We start from the raw sequence: 12712 nt of genomic DNA, 5'->3' as shown, positions 1-12712 counted from the left end.
ATCCACGGTCTTTCACTCGGCCCGCGCCCCGGCTCCCATGCGCACACCTACCCGATGTACCAGCCTGCACCGCCTCCACCGTCATGGGAGCACCTTGCCATGCTCAACACCGCCTACAGCAACTCCGGCTTCCCCACCACTCCCGGCACCGAGTGGTTCCTCGACAGCAGGGCCTCTTCCCATGTGACAGGAAGTCAAGGTAACCCCACCATGTCAAGTTCTTCGTTAAAGCATGTACCTCGCAGCATTCTTGTTGGCAATGGTCACTCTCTTCCCGTCACTGCCACTGGATCCACCATCCTCCCCCCTCATGATTTTAAACTTACCGATATTCTTGTCTCCCCCAATGTCATCACTAGTCTTATTTCTGTCCGCAAGTTTACTAAGGATAACTCTTGCTCCATTGAATTTTATCCGTGTGGTTTTCTTGTGAAGGATCTACGCACTCGGAAAGTTCTCATGATCTCCGCTAGCACCGGCGACCTCTACCCCTTCATCGGCAATAATCCGGCACAGGCGGCCTCTTTCTTCACCACTTCCTCGGCATTGTGGCACCACAGACTTGGACATCCATGTGCTCACACTCTCTCCACATTATCTCGCGACTTTCTTAGTGTTTGTAATAACAAGCCGCACTCTGTATGTAGTGCATGTCAACTAGGACGCCAACCATGTCTCCCTTTTCCTTCCTCTACTAGAAAAACTTGTGCTCCCTTTCAATTAATTCATTGTGATTTATGGACCTCTCCGGTTGTAAGCTTCTCTGGATATCAATACTACCTCATTGTGTTGGATGATTACACACATTATTCGTGGTCCTTTCCTATGCGCCACAAGTCCGACACCTCCACCATTCTCAGACGCTTCTTCACATACGTTAACACACAATTTCACGTCATAATCCACAGCATGCAATGTGACAACGGTGGTGAGTTTATCAACTCTTCCCTCCGCTCCTTCTTCTCTTCCAATGGTGTTGTCTATCACTTTTCTTGCCCCCACACCTCCCACCAAAACGGTAAAGCCGAACGACTCATTCGCACAACCAACGATATCGTTCGCATGCTTTTACTCCAAGCCAACCTCACTCCCCCGTTCTGGGTCAAGGCCCTCCACACCGCCACGTACTTGCTAAACCGTCGCCCCTCTCGCGCCATTGCACCTCACACGCCATACTACCTTCTCCATGGTACACACCCCGACCATTCACACTTACGGGTTTTTGGGTGCTTATGTTTCCCAAATTTATATGCCACCACCGACCACAAACTTGCTCCTCGCTCCTCCCGCTGCATTTTCCTCGGATACCCTCTCGAGCACAAAGGCTATCGGTACTACGACCTCACCACTCGCCGCGTCATCGTGTCCCGCCATGTCACGTTTGATGACAACGTGTTTCCATACATGCCCACACCGCCCTGGCACACCAACCCCATGACCACAGAAAATCCCCATGCAAACCCGCCCCACCCGGATCTCTTGGATCGCACGCACCTGCCTCCACCTACCTCGGACGGGGCCTACCTCCACCACCTGTGACTCGGCCGCCCAATCCCGCAACACCCTCTTCCACCCACCCCGCCACGTGCTCGCCCACCCCTGGCTCACCCCCCACTCGTTGCCGGTCCTCCCCGTCTAGCGCGCATGTCTCCCCAACCATCCCCCGATCTACCTTGCGATTTGTTCCCACCAGTCCACCTGCCACTGCATCCGCCTCGCATCCCACGCTCCCCTGCAGCTGCGTCCTCTGCACCTGTCCCCACAGAATCTGCCTTGCTCTCCGCCCCATCCACTCTACCTGTGCCACGCCTCCCTCGCCACGTTGTTTCGGTTCAGCCACCCAACAATGCACACAGGATGTCCACATGCGCTAAAACTAGTTATCTCATGCCCAAGTGCTTATTTCTTGTTGCTGCTTCCTCTGACACCATTTCTCCCATCGCACCCACCTACAAATCAGCCCTCAAAGACCCCCATTGGCACCAGGCAATGCTCGATGAATATAATGCTTTAATGAACAACTTTACTTGGTCGTTGGTGCCTAAACCTGCAGGTGTCAATATTGTCATGGGAAAATGGATTTTTCGGCACAAATTCAACCCGGACGGTTCTCTCGCTCGCTACAAAGCTTGGTGGGCCGTACGTGGCTTTACTCAACAAGAGGGTGTGGATTATGGTGAAACTTTCAGCCCCGTGGTCAAACCAGCAACTATCTGTGTGGTACTCAACATTGCTACTTCTCGCTCATGGCCTATTCACCGGCTCGATGTCAACAATGCATTTATTCATGGGGATCTCAACGAGACAGTGTACTGCAGCCAACCTTCGGGGTTCGTGGACAGCTCCAAACCAGATCATGTTTGCCTCCTTCGCAAGTCTCTCTACGGCCTTAAGCAAGCCCCCAGGACTTGGTTTCTCCGGTTTCAGGCATTTCTTCTTCACTTGGGATTTCGGGCATCAAAGAGTGATTCCTCTCTCTTCATCATGCACCATGGTAACTCCATTGCATACTTGCTCGTTTACGTTGATGATATCATACTTACGGCTAGCTCTTCTTCCACCCTCATATATATCATCAACTCTCTCAAGTCCGAGTTCTCCATGACTGACTTGGGTGCTCTACATCACTTCTTGGGCATCAATGTCACCACCAACTCCTCTGGCCTATTCTTGTGCCAACAGCAGTACACCCTAGAGATTCTCGAGCGCGCCAAGATGCTCAACTGCAAGCCCGTTTCCACACCCATTGACACGAGCTCCAAGCTATCCTCTCACACTGGCGCCCTCCTCTCCAACCCTACACATTACCGTAGCCTTGCTGGTGCACTCCAATATCTCACTCTTACACGCCCAGACATTGCCTATGTCGTTCAACAAGTGTGCCTCTTCATGCATGCCCCTCGGGATACGCACATGCAACTTGTCAAACGGCTTTTGCGCTACATCAAAGGCACGTCTCATTACGGTCTTCATCTCTACAAATCCCCCTCTATGGATCTTCTTGCTTACACCAATGCCGACTGGGCAGGTTGCCCGAACACCCGCAGGTCCACTTTCGGGTTTTGTGTGTTCCTTGGTGTCAATCTTATTTCCTGGTCTTCAAAGAGGCAACCTACCATCTCGCGTTCAAGTGCCGAAGCTGAGTACAGGGGCATTGCAAACTGTGTGGCTGAGTCCTGCTGGTTACGCCAACTTCTCCAGGAGCTCAAACTCCCTCCGGCTCGTGCCACTCTCATCTACTGTGACAATGTCAGTGCTTCTTATCTCGCCAGCAACCCAGTTCAGCATCAACAAACCAAGCACATGGCTCTCAGGGAAGCTCGCGTTCTACATGTTCCATCCAGCTCTCAGTATGCTGACATTTTCACGACAGGGTTGCCGTCTCCTGTCTTCAAGATTTTCGCGGGTGCTCCACTCTCCCTACATATTCTCTGTACTCTGTAACAGTTATCATCAATCAAGGAAATATTGTTTCCAACTATCAGGTCCGTTGTTCCTTCTCTCGGCATGTCTGCAAGAGATTTTTCGCTGCCGTCGATCCACGGCTGCGCCTCCTGATCAGATGCTCTTGAACTGGTGCGCATCTTCTAACTTGCTCACGGCTTGGCTATGGATGCAGACTATCCACGAAGACGCGCGGCCAGGCCCCGTGCTGCCGCTATTGGGATCAACAACATTATACCACAGTCCCCAGAGTTGAGCTAATGTCAATTGGGCTGAGCACCCCAACGTCTCCATGCGTATTTATGATGACTATTCTACATATTCGCGGAAAATAAATGGCAAAAAGGACAACCAAATCATCTGGCTTATGTCCATGCTGACACAGTAAAATAGTTAATCCCTCCGTTCCAACATAGTTAGTACAAAGTTGGGTCATCTATTTTGGAACGGAGGGAGTATATATTATGCCAGGCGAATTGCTAGCATAGCAAGATGTTAAATTTTCATATTCAAGGAGCCTACATCACAGAAATTAGGCACATATATGCCACCAATTGTAAAGCCACTTGCATATGAATGGCAGATGGAATCGAACTGACAGGTCATAGAAGCAAACTCAGAAATAGGAGCAAACGATGCATTGCAAGTTAGATCAAAAATCTCACAAGACAGGAGGTTCAACATAGCATAATGTTTAGCTGGCGGATAACAGTTTCAAGTCTAGTTGGTTCTACATGCAGTAAAAACTGGACACCAGAACAGAAGATTGCCATCAACTTCATGAGCTTGGGATGCTCTATTTCTTCTTCTCGGTTCCAGTTCCAGCAGATCTGTAGCACATCACAGCAGAAAATTAGTTTAGCATGTTTATCATCCCTGAAAGTAGTTATTATCCAGAAAAAATTAAGCACAAAGTGTAAACCAAAACATGCAATCCATGATGATGTGTTTGAAATGATACAGTAACAGATGTGCGTCTCATGGCAATTCCCAAAGTGTAACTGCAGCAACGCTGCTATCAAGGGCGATGGAATATGAGACTGCCATCAGGTGGAGGAAACCCAAGGGGAACCTCAACACCGGAAGGCTCACTTTGTGATGTTTGCTTAGGAATATACAAACATAGAATGTTTGCTCCACATAAAGCAAGAAGACACAGAAGACAGTTTTTTATACAGAGAAAGGCACAATTGTGTAGACTAAAACATGTTAGGAAGAAGAGATGTGTGTCTCATGGCAATTCCCAAAGTTTAAATGCAGCAACGCTGCTATCAAGGGCGATGGAATATGAGACTGCCATCCAGTGGAGGAAACCCTAGGGGAACCTCAACACCAGAAGGCTCACTTTGTGACGTTTGCTTAGGAATATACAAACATGCAAGGTTTGCTCCACCACAAAGCTAGAAGACTCGGATGTCTTCCCATCACATTGTATACAGTCAACATAATTATTAACATAATCAAGTTTGAGGTTGCCATAAAGAACTGAAAATTAATCATATATGAACTATCACTGGCTAAAGTACTGGTTTCACTGAGAGTAACAAAGATAGCGATAAATACTGCAAGTAAGCTCAGGACATGTAACAAAAAATTCAGAGTGAAGCAACATTTTACACACCTCATCTTCCTGAGGACACTGGACATCTCCTCTCTCTTCTTCTTCGCCCTCTTGTGGGTACCCAACTTTCGCTTCGCCACCTTCAGGGCACGCTTGTCCTTGCCAACCTTGAGAAGCTCAGTGATACGCTTCTCATACGGAGCAAACCCAGCTACCTCCCTGATCAAGTTCCTGACGAAATGCACCCTCTTGGTACCTTTCTGCAAACCAACATGGTAACCAGACAGAACAATGAGAATGAAGAACTTAAGCAGGAATTAAACATCACAATAATATGAATTCTTCCTACTACAAAGGATCTATTGCACTTGGGAATGAAGTAATGGTCACAAATTCAATAAATTCAGAATCTAAACTGAGTTTTGTCTTCCAAATAAACTAGAACGCCTCAAATCCAGTCTGCTAAGAGCATTTATTTACCTACACTACATAGTCAAAGAAATTTCTAAGATAGCCAAAAATCTGATGTGCATGGCCATTTCATATGTATATCTTCAAATGACCAGCTGAGCAAACCGAGATGATCATTATTAGCAAGACAAAATATTACACGGATTAACCAACTAGCTTTCCTGAATCACTCAACCAAACACCAACGGGAAGACACAAAATTCCACCAATAGAAATGGCAGCATGCTTTAGATCCACCAAAACCAGCAACGGGAAGACTCGCCGTTGGCCCATGGCGAAGCAAGCAAGCTACCACATCACATAATCTACCACCAAGGAATCGAGCCTAACGCATAAACCCGCACAGATCAACAGAACGGCAGAAGAACAACAGCACCCGCGTGATCTGTATGCAAGATATGTCTCGGATGTAGGAGTGGAAGAACCTTACCCCCTTGCGGTCGGACGGGCGCGGCGGCAGCTCGCGCTTGGTGACGACGTGGCCCTTGTTGATGCCCACGAAGAGGCCCGACTTGGGCTGCGACGGAGCCATGGGCGAACCTTTCCTGCACAGCCAGGAGAAGCCACGACCCACGTTAGCGACGGGGAGAAGCGAGGCGGGGAACGGAGGAGAGGGTTTGGATCCGCGGCGGCGGCGGCGGCGCGTGGGGGAGCTTACCTTTACCTGGGAGAAGTGAAGCGGCTGCGTCTAAAGAGGAACCCTAGGGCGAGGGGGCAAATATATAGGACGCGCCGATGCGGCTTCGCGGCTGGTTGGTGTGGGCCGGGTTATGCCTAGGCTGGGCTTCATTGTGGATCTGCCATTCTATTTATTTTTTTGCGGGGTGGATCTGCCATTTTATTTTCTTTATCTTTTTGGGCCGACGTAATCTGTGGGCGGACTAATAAGGAGCGGGCTTGTTTGCTGCGAAATGTGAAGAGCGCTGGTTCGCTTCGGACAGTACTAGACCATGATGCCGCGCTTTGTTGCGCCCGTTCATGTTTGATAAATTATCTATTTTTATTCTAAACATTTTGGTACAATAAGGATGGAATATAGGATTGTATCATTACATATGGTTAAATAGGATGGTGCGTGAAAAAAATATGTTGTGGAAAAAATAAGTTATGTTTGCATGTGTATAGTTTTTTATCCTTTTCTAGGGGAAAGTATATGTCTTTTTATTCAAATAACAGCTCTGTAGATCTTTTTATTTAATTTTTATTTTGAGAAGAGTATGTCTCTCCCGGAAAAATAAAGAGAATATGTCTAGTTAAGTGTGGCTCAATTCACCATTGCCATCAAAGCGGGAAACAACTCAGTTTTTTTGGGGGAAGGAAACAACTCAGTTTAATGTACGTATCCAGACTTCAGGCAGGCATGAAAATCAATCGGGCCAAAACTTCCGGGCCTAGTTAGACATCCCCTCCGAGCCCGATTAACCATAAGCCGCCTAGGTCTATCCCCAGAGCAGCAGCCCAGAAATAACGGGCAAAAAAGAAAGTGGCCGTGTTTGCGAGGACGGCCAAAAAATCCACATCGTTGGCTAGCTGGATCGAACGGCTTAGGAGGCAAAATCGTTGTGATTGCTTCTAGCTCGCTCCATCTTACTGTTTAGTAATGCAGCCCCTCAAAAAAAATGTAGCCCTAAAAAAGACAATACTATATATGCTATGCTCAGCCCTAAAAAAACTATATATGCATACCCCGCGCCAAGAAAAGGAGACGGAGAGAAGGTTAGTGCATATGGAGGTTTTCAGATGAACTCAGATTGGGTAGACATGTTTTATGATAAACTTCTATCCATAGCGACAACTGCATCATGTGCGCGTCCTGTGGAATGAGGTATTTAAACCTATAAGGTTCCAGGACAACTCATGCCCACAAAGCTCCCTCGATGTCATGCATTCCCCGTCGTTCGATCCTGGTAAGTCCGTTGTTTGACTTCGTTCCAGGCGTTGGATGTTCACTGGTTATTTCGCTGCTCTTTTTTACCGCCTGATGACTTTGGATGGCCAATGACCGGTGGGCTCTTGCAGGATGCGTGTTGACTGGGCGAACAGATTCTAGGTGCAGGTTCGCCCTCTCCCCGCCCTCCGCGTGCGTGTCGTGCCGTCTGCGGGAGCGTGGGGCAGGCCTTGCCCAATCCCCTCGCCCGCACCCCTCCCTCCCTCCTCAATCTTTCTCCCTGGCCAGCCGCCACAACCCGAAGCCACTAACCCTAGCCCCCTTTAGTATGTGCCTGTCCGTGCAGGCGGCCATCTTCGTTCTGCCCCGAGCTTCTCATCCTCCCTCCATTGCTTCTCTACTCTCACGAGAAGGAGGAAGATGCACACGACGACGGCTTTGGAGATAGCTCGCCTAGTTGCAGGGAAAGGCGACGGGACCGGCATCCTGGGCGGCGGCGATGCCTGGACTCCAGGAGCCGGCCGAGGTTGTCCTCGCCAAGGAAGCGGGCGACAACGCAAGGTACACAAGAGGCCATCCGTGTGCAGCTCCGCCATCGCCTCTCTCCATTGCTGATCTTCATCTTATCTCTTTCTCCAGGGGGCTCGTCCTTCCGTGGTGCTCAATCGCCGATTGAGATTTGGAGGGAGACAAGGAGAGCGCGGTGAAAACGAGCGTGCTAGTGGAGGCTCCAGGGATGCAAGGTGATAGGGCCCATTCTATGCTCCGGTTGTGTTGTTGGGTGAGCTTCTTCACCCTTCTTGTCAACTAAGTTTTTCATGTTTAGGGAGGTTCCTATAATTTTTTTTGTTTATTTCAGTCGACCAGATGCTCAGATCTAGCTAGGCTTCCATGTAGTGCCTCGGATAAGTTTCCGCAAATGGATTTTTGTTCCTGCTCAGGAGATGCTCTCTAACCTGACTAGAGTCATAGAAAGTTTTTTGTTGCCTTTCTTTTCTTAGTTTGTCTGGTACCTTTCTCTTTCCTCGTCAAGAAGGGGATTGATTTGTCCTGGAGATCCTTTCCCCTCTATAAAGGAGATTTTTGCTCCTTTGTTTGATGTGTTTCCCTCCTTTCAATTGTAGGATTTTTAGGATGGGCCTTCGGCCTTCCTATCCATAAGTTTGCCTTTATACTGCATATTAACTCACTCTTTTGGGTAGGTAAATAAACTCCTGTAACTTTACCGAATCATCAATGTTGTCTTTCCCAACACGAGTTTTTCTTTACAACAACTTGATTGCCTGTGTATTTGTGTAATTTTCTGCCGATTCATACGGCTCTGAATGGTGTTCCGTTCCTTGATAACACTAGTAGAAAACATGGCATTTGTCCCGGTTGGTGAGGGCCTTTTGTCCCGGTTCTTGAACTGGGACTAAAGGGTCGTTACTAATGCCTCCCCGCTTTAGTCCCGGTTCTAACACGAACCGGGACAGATGGGCCTCCACGTGGCCACTGCGAGCAGCCCAGGCAAGGGGGCCTTTGGTCCCGGTTGGTGACATGAACCAGGACCAAAAGGCTTCCACGTGTCAGCAGCTGGCTGGAGCTGAGGTTTTTCTTTTTTTTAAAAAAAGTGGCTGGTTTAGGGGTTTGGGGGGTGAATTTTAGGTTGTTATTAGCTAGCTAATAGAGAGAAGTGTCCTCTCTTATATCTTCGTCCTTGGTTTACCCGCTGATATATAATAACTCATGCATGCTCGCATCATACATCATCATATATAATAACAAGTCCTACTAATCATGCATCATCATACAACTTCTACTCGTTATCAATAACAAGTCATACGATCATCATCCTCATAGTCATCGAACCCAACCCTACATAATTGTTCTTAGCACATGATCATCAGTATCAGGTAGGACCTAAACACCCTTAAGGTAAAATAGCATAAAACAATATAGACCCTGACTCTCCATTATGAAGAATGGAGATCATCCTGTCTCCAATTCTTGCGCTTCACCTCCTTTTGCTTGCAAGAAGCTCCTTACGACTGTCCATACATTTTTTTTTCATTCTTTGATTATCATGTCTCCACTTCTTTTAGAAATCCGGTATGGACAGTTGAGATTCGTAGGACGACCTGGTTGTATGTTCAAAACATCAAGGTGACCATGCGTATACATCAGATGAGGCACACAATCATTCAGGATTATCTGTTGAAAAACATAGTAATAACTTCGTAGTTAGCAATGATGTACTAGTTTTAGAAGTATTTAAAAAGATGCAGAGATGTCGTAATAGTAAAAAATCTTACCAGGGTATCTCCATGGTAGTTACCGTAGTTCAACACGTGCACTAGTGGCACGTATTGACCATAATGTTGAGGAGTTCGATTGTAGACATTGTAATTCTCAAGATCAGTACAAAATGCGATCAGATGATTTTTCTCCTTATAAGTTAATTCAGAGCCATTGGTGTAGTGGGTTTTATCTACCATTTTCCGCACATTCTTTGAAGAATGAAAATAAGCTGTCAATGGAAACAAGTTGTCAACTATTTTGAAATAAACAATATAAATTACTTAATAACTATGTTAAGCTCACATGAGGGAAGAATTGGAGGTGTATCTGTCGTGGTAACGATTCCGACAGTAAGAGAGGGGTAGGATAACGGAGCACGATCTATCGAGATGCATATGGGTGACACGGTGGTTTTAGCGAGTTCGGGCCTCTCACGATGGAGATAACAACCCTACGTCTCGTGCTCTAGAGAGGCTTTGTTTTATCTGAGTATATATCCGGAGATTACAATGTGTGTGTGTGAGAGAGGAACGGATCCCCATGCCTGAGCTAAGTCCTGAGACTAATGGTGAAAAGAGAGAGAGGTGGAAGAAAAGAGCCCCCCAAGTCTAGTGGTGGGGGTGGCTTATATAGAGTGCGCCACCCCCTCACCTCCTATGTTACAAAGTGGGGCATGAATGCCATAATTCTAGCCCACTACCAAGCCCTCACCATGAGAATGATGTCGACTGCTTTGTTGCCTGCTGGTCTTCGTATATCTGAGTGAGTCGTACGGTCGAGTGGTGAACTGTCATTCAAGTGGATGGTATACTGCTTGGTCGAGTGGATAGTATGCTGCTTGTCCGAGTGGATAGTAAGTCTGTATGAAATTTATCTGGACCCACATGTTGTGTGGACCCCATGCTTTATGATACTTCGACCCTTTGTGGGCCTAACTTTTATGTGTATCCCCAACATTAGCCCCCGAATCGATTGCGATTTTGCAGAACGAGTTTGTGAAAGACACAACTTGCCCCGAGTGATTACGAAAATACTCGGTACCTGTCATCGTACTTTCAGACAACCAAGGTTTGAACAAAATCTCAATGGATTCCGGCACTGCGCTTCCGACTGATCTGGGGTAAGTGCCCGCGAGGAGCAACTTGATGACATTCGATCATCTCTCGGAAGAGGTTAACTCGTGATCAGAATATGGATGTCTCATTAAATCCAGGCAACAAGATCGACGCATGGACTGCTCTCTCGGTGAGATGCCATTCTTATCCCGGAGGAACGTCAATGCGAGTCGGCTCTAGATCCGAACTTATGAGTTTCACGCTTTGAGTCCTAGAAGAAGGCTCAAAACAGGTCCACGGAGGAGCCTTAAACTCACCTTATAGCAATTTTTTTGGAGTGATTTGGAGCTGGTCTTGCATCGAGTAACTGATTACTCGGAATCTCTTCATGCCTGGAACGTGTCTTTTTTTGTTGTTTGGCCGTCACTCGGACCGAGCGGACCGTTCCGAGTGGATACCACTCTAGTGGGGGCACGCTGAGTGCACCCACTAGGTGTAGTCCCCGAGACTGCAGTCGACTGCGGGCAGTCGGCGGGAGTCTTAGAGCCTATCTTTTTGTTGTTGTTCATCACTCGGACTGGTAGGCCATACCGAGTGGAGATTACTCCAGTGGGGGCACGCTTAGTGCACCCACTTAGGCGAGTACTGGACTGCAGCTAAGCCTTCGAGTGGGAGGATCGCTCACCACTCGTTAGGATTTTTCAAACTTAGGCGAGTACTGGACTACAGCTAAGCCCCTGAGTGGGAGGATCGCTCACCACTCGGTAGGATTTTTCAAACTTAGGCGAGTACTGGACTGCAGCTAAGCCTCTGAGTGGGAGGATCGCTCACCACTCGGTAGGATTTTTCAAACTTAGGCGAGTACTGGACTGCAGCTAAGCCCCCGAGTGGGAGGATTGCTCACCACTCGGTAGGATTTTTCAAACTTAGGAGAGTACTGGACTGCAACTAAGCCCCTGAGTGGGAGGATTGCTCACCACTCAGTAGGATTTTTCAAACTTAGGCGAGTACTGGACTGCAGCTAAGCCCCCGAGTGGGAGGATTGCTCACCACTCGGTAAGATTTTTCAAACTTAGGCGAGTATTGGACTGCAGCTAAGCCCCCGAGTGAGAGGCAGGCTCACCACTCGGTAGGATTTTTCAAACTTAGGCGAGTACTGGACTGCAGCTAAGCCCCCTCGTGAGAGGCCGCAGGCTCACCACTCGGTAGGATTTTTCTTCAACTTAGGCGAAACAGATTCGCAACTAAGGCACCCGCTGGGGGATTTTAGAACATGTAAAAAATGAACAACAATCATTCGAAAGACTGTAAAATCATGTCTTTTGATAATCAAACTAAATGGTACTTCTTTCTGAGTTCTCTTCCAGTGTGGGCACACTGAGTGCACCCATTGGGTGTAGTCCCCGAGCCTCTGTCGGACTAGATGAGTCTGGCAGAGGGTTTAAGTCTCCCGGTAAACCTCCATGCAGTCGGGACGGTAAATATCTTTGTTTGAAATTGAGTCAATCAGATGGATCTTCAAGCGCTTGGCATGGTAAATAAGCTCAGCTTGGAGCTAAGTCAGTGGGACTGATCTTCGTGCACTTGGCACTATAAATAAATTCAATCTAGAACTGGATCAATCAAGTGATCTTTGTGCACTCGACACAATGAATGAATTCGGCCTTGAAACTGTCGACTGTAGAAAAAAGCTCGACACTCCAGGGAGTAATCGTTCTAGTAGTAGTTCTTATATTGACCATTAGCTTTTGCAGGAAAGGGGTATCTGTAAGAGTACACGTGTTTCCCGACTGATCGGGGTATGTTGACTGCATGGAAAAACTTGGTGGCACTCGTATGTCTCCCGGAGGAGATAGACTAGTGGTCCTATGTGGACGTGCCATGAAACCCGAGTGGTGAGGCTAGTGTGTTGGCTGACTCTCCGGAGAGAGGCCACTCATTATCCTAGGGGAACACCAGCACATGCCATCTCTGGTCCAAGTTTGTGAAACTCACGCGGAGCCTAGAATAAGG

General features: G+C 47.8%; 1 protein-coding gene across 1 annotated transcript; it reads right to left on the bottom strand.

Annotated features, from left to right (window-relative positions):
• Positions 1-4049: 4049 nt before the first annotated feature.
• On the bottom strand, positions 4050-6198 carry LOC119347428 (60S ribosomal protein L36-3-like). Its single transcript, XM_037616178.1, has 4 exons — positions 6135-6198; positions 5907-6021; positions 5066-5265; positions 4050-4274 (listed from the first exon to the last, which is right to left on the bottom strand). The coding sequence occupies exons 2-4, from the start codon at positions 6006-6008 to the stop codon at positions 4241-4243; spliced, it is 336 nt and encodes a 111-aa protein (XP_037472075.1). The 5' UTR covers positions 6009-6021; positions 6135-6198; the 3' UTR covers positions 4050-4240.
• Between the last annotated feature and the right edge of the window lie 6514 nt (positions 6199-12712).

This window comes from Triticum dicoccoides, chromosome 1B, assembly GCF_002162155.2.
Source record: "Triticum dicoccoides isolate Atlit2015 ecotype Zavitan chromosome 1B, WEW_v2.0, whole genome shotgun sequence".
NCBI lineage: Eukaryota > Viridiplantae > Streptophyta > Magnoliopsida > Poales > Poaceae > Triticum > Triticum dicoccoides.
This window is presented reverse-complemented; position numbering and strand designations above follow the sequence as displayed.

Bases quoted from the DNA above. Each gene is read 5' to 3' on its own strand.
- LOC119347428 (XM_037616178.1), bottom strand. From the start codon at position 6,008: ATGGCTCCGTCGCAGCCCAAGTCGGGCCTCTTCGTGGGCATCAACAAG. The intron at 5,266-5,906 runs GTAAGGTTCTTC...GTTGGTTTGCAG, and splicing joins GCCCGTCCGACCGCAAGGGG to AAAGGTACCAAGAGGGTGCA. The intron at 4,275-5,065 runs GTGTGTAAAATG...GATGTGCTACAG, and splicing joins AGTGTCCTCAGGAAGATGAG to ATCTGCTGGAACTGGAACCG.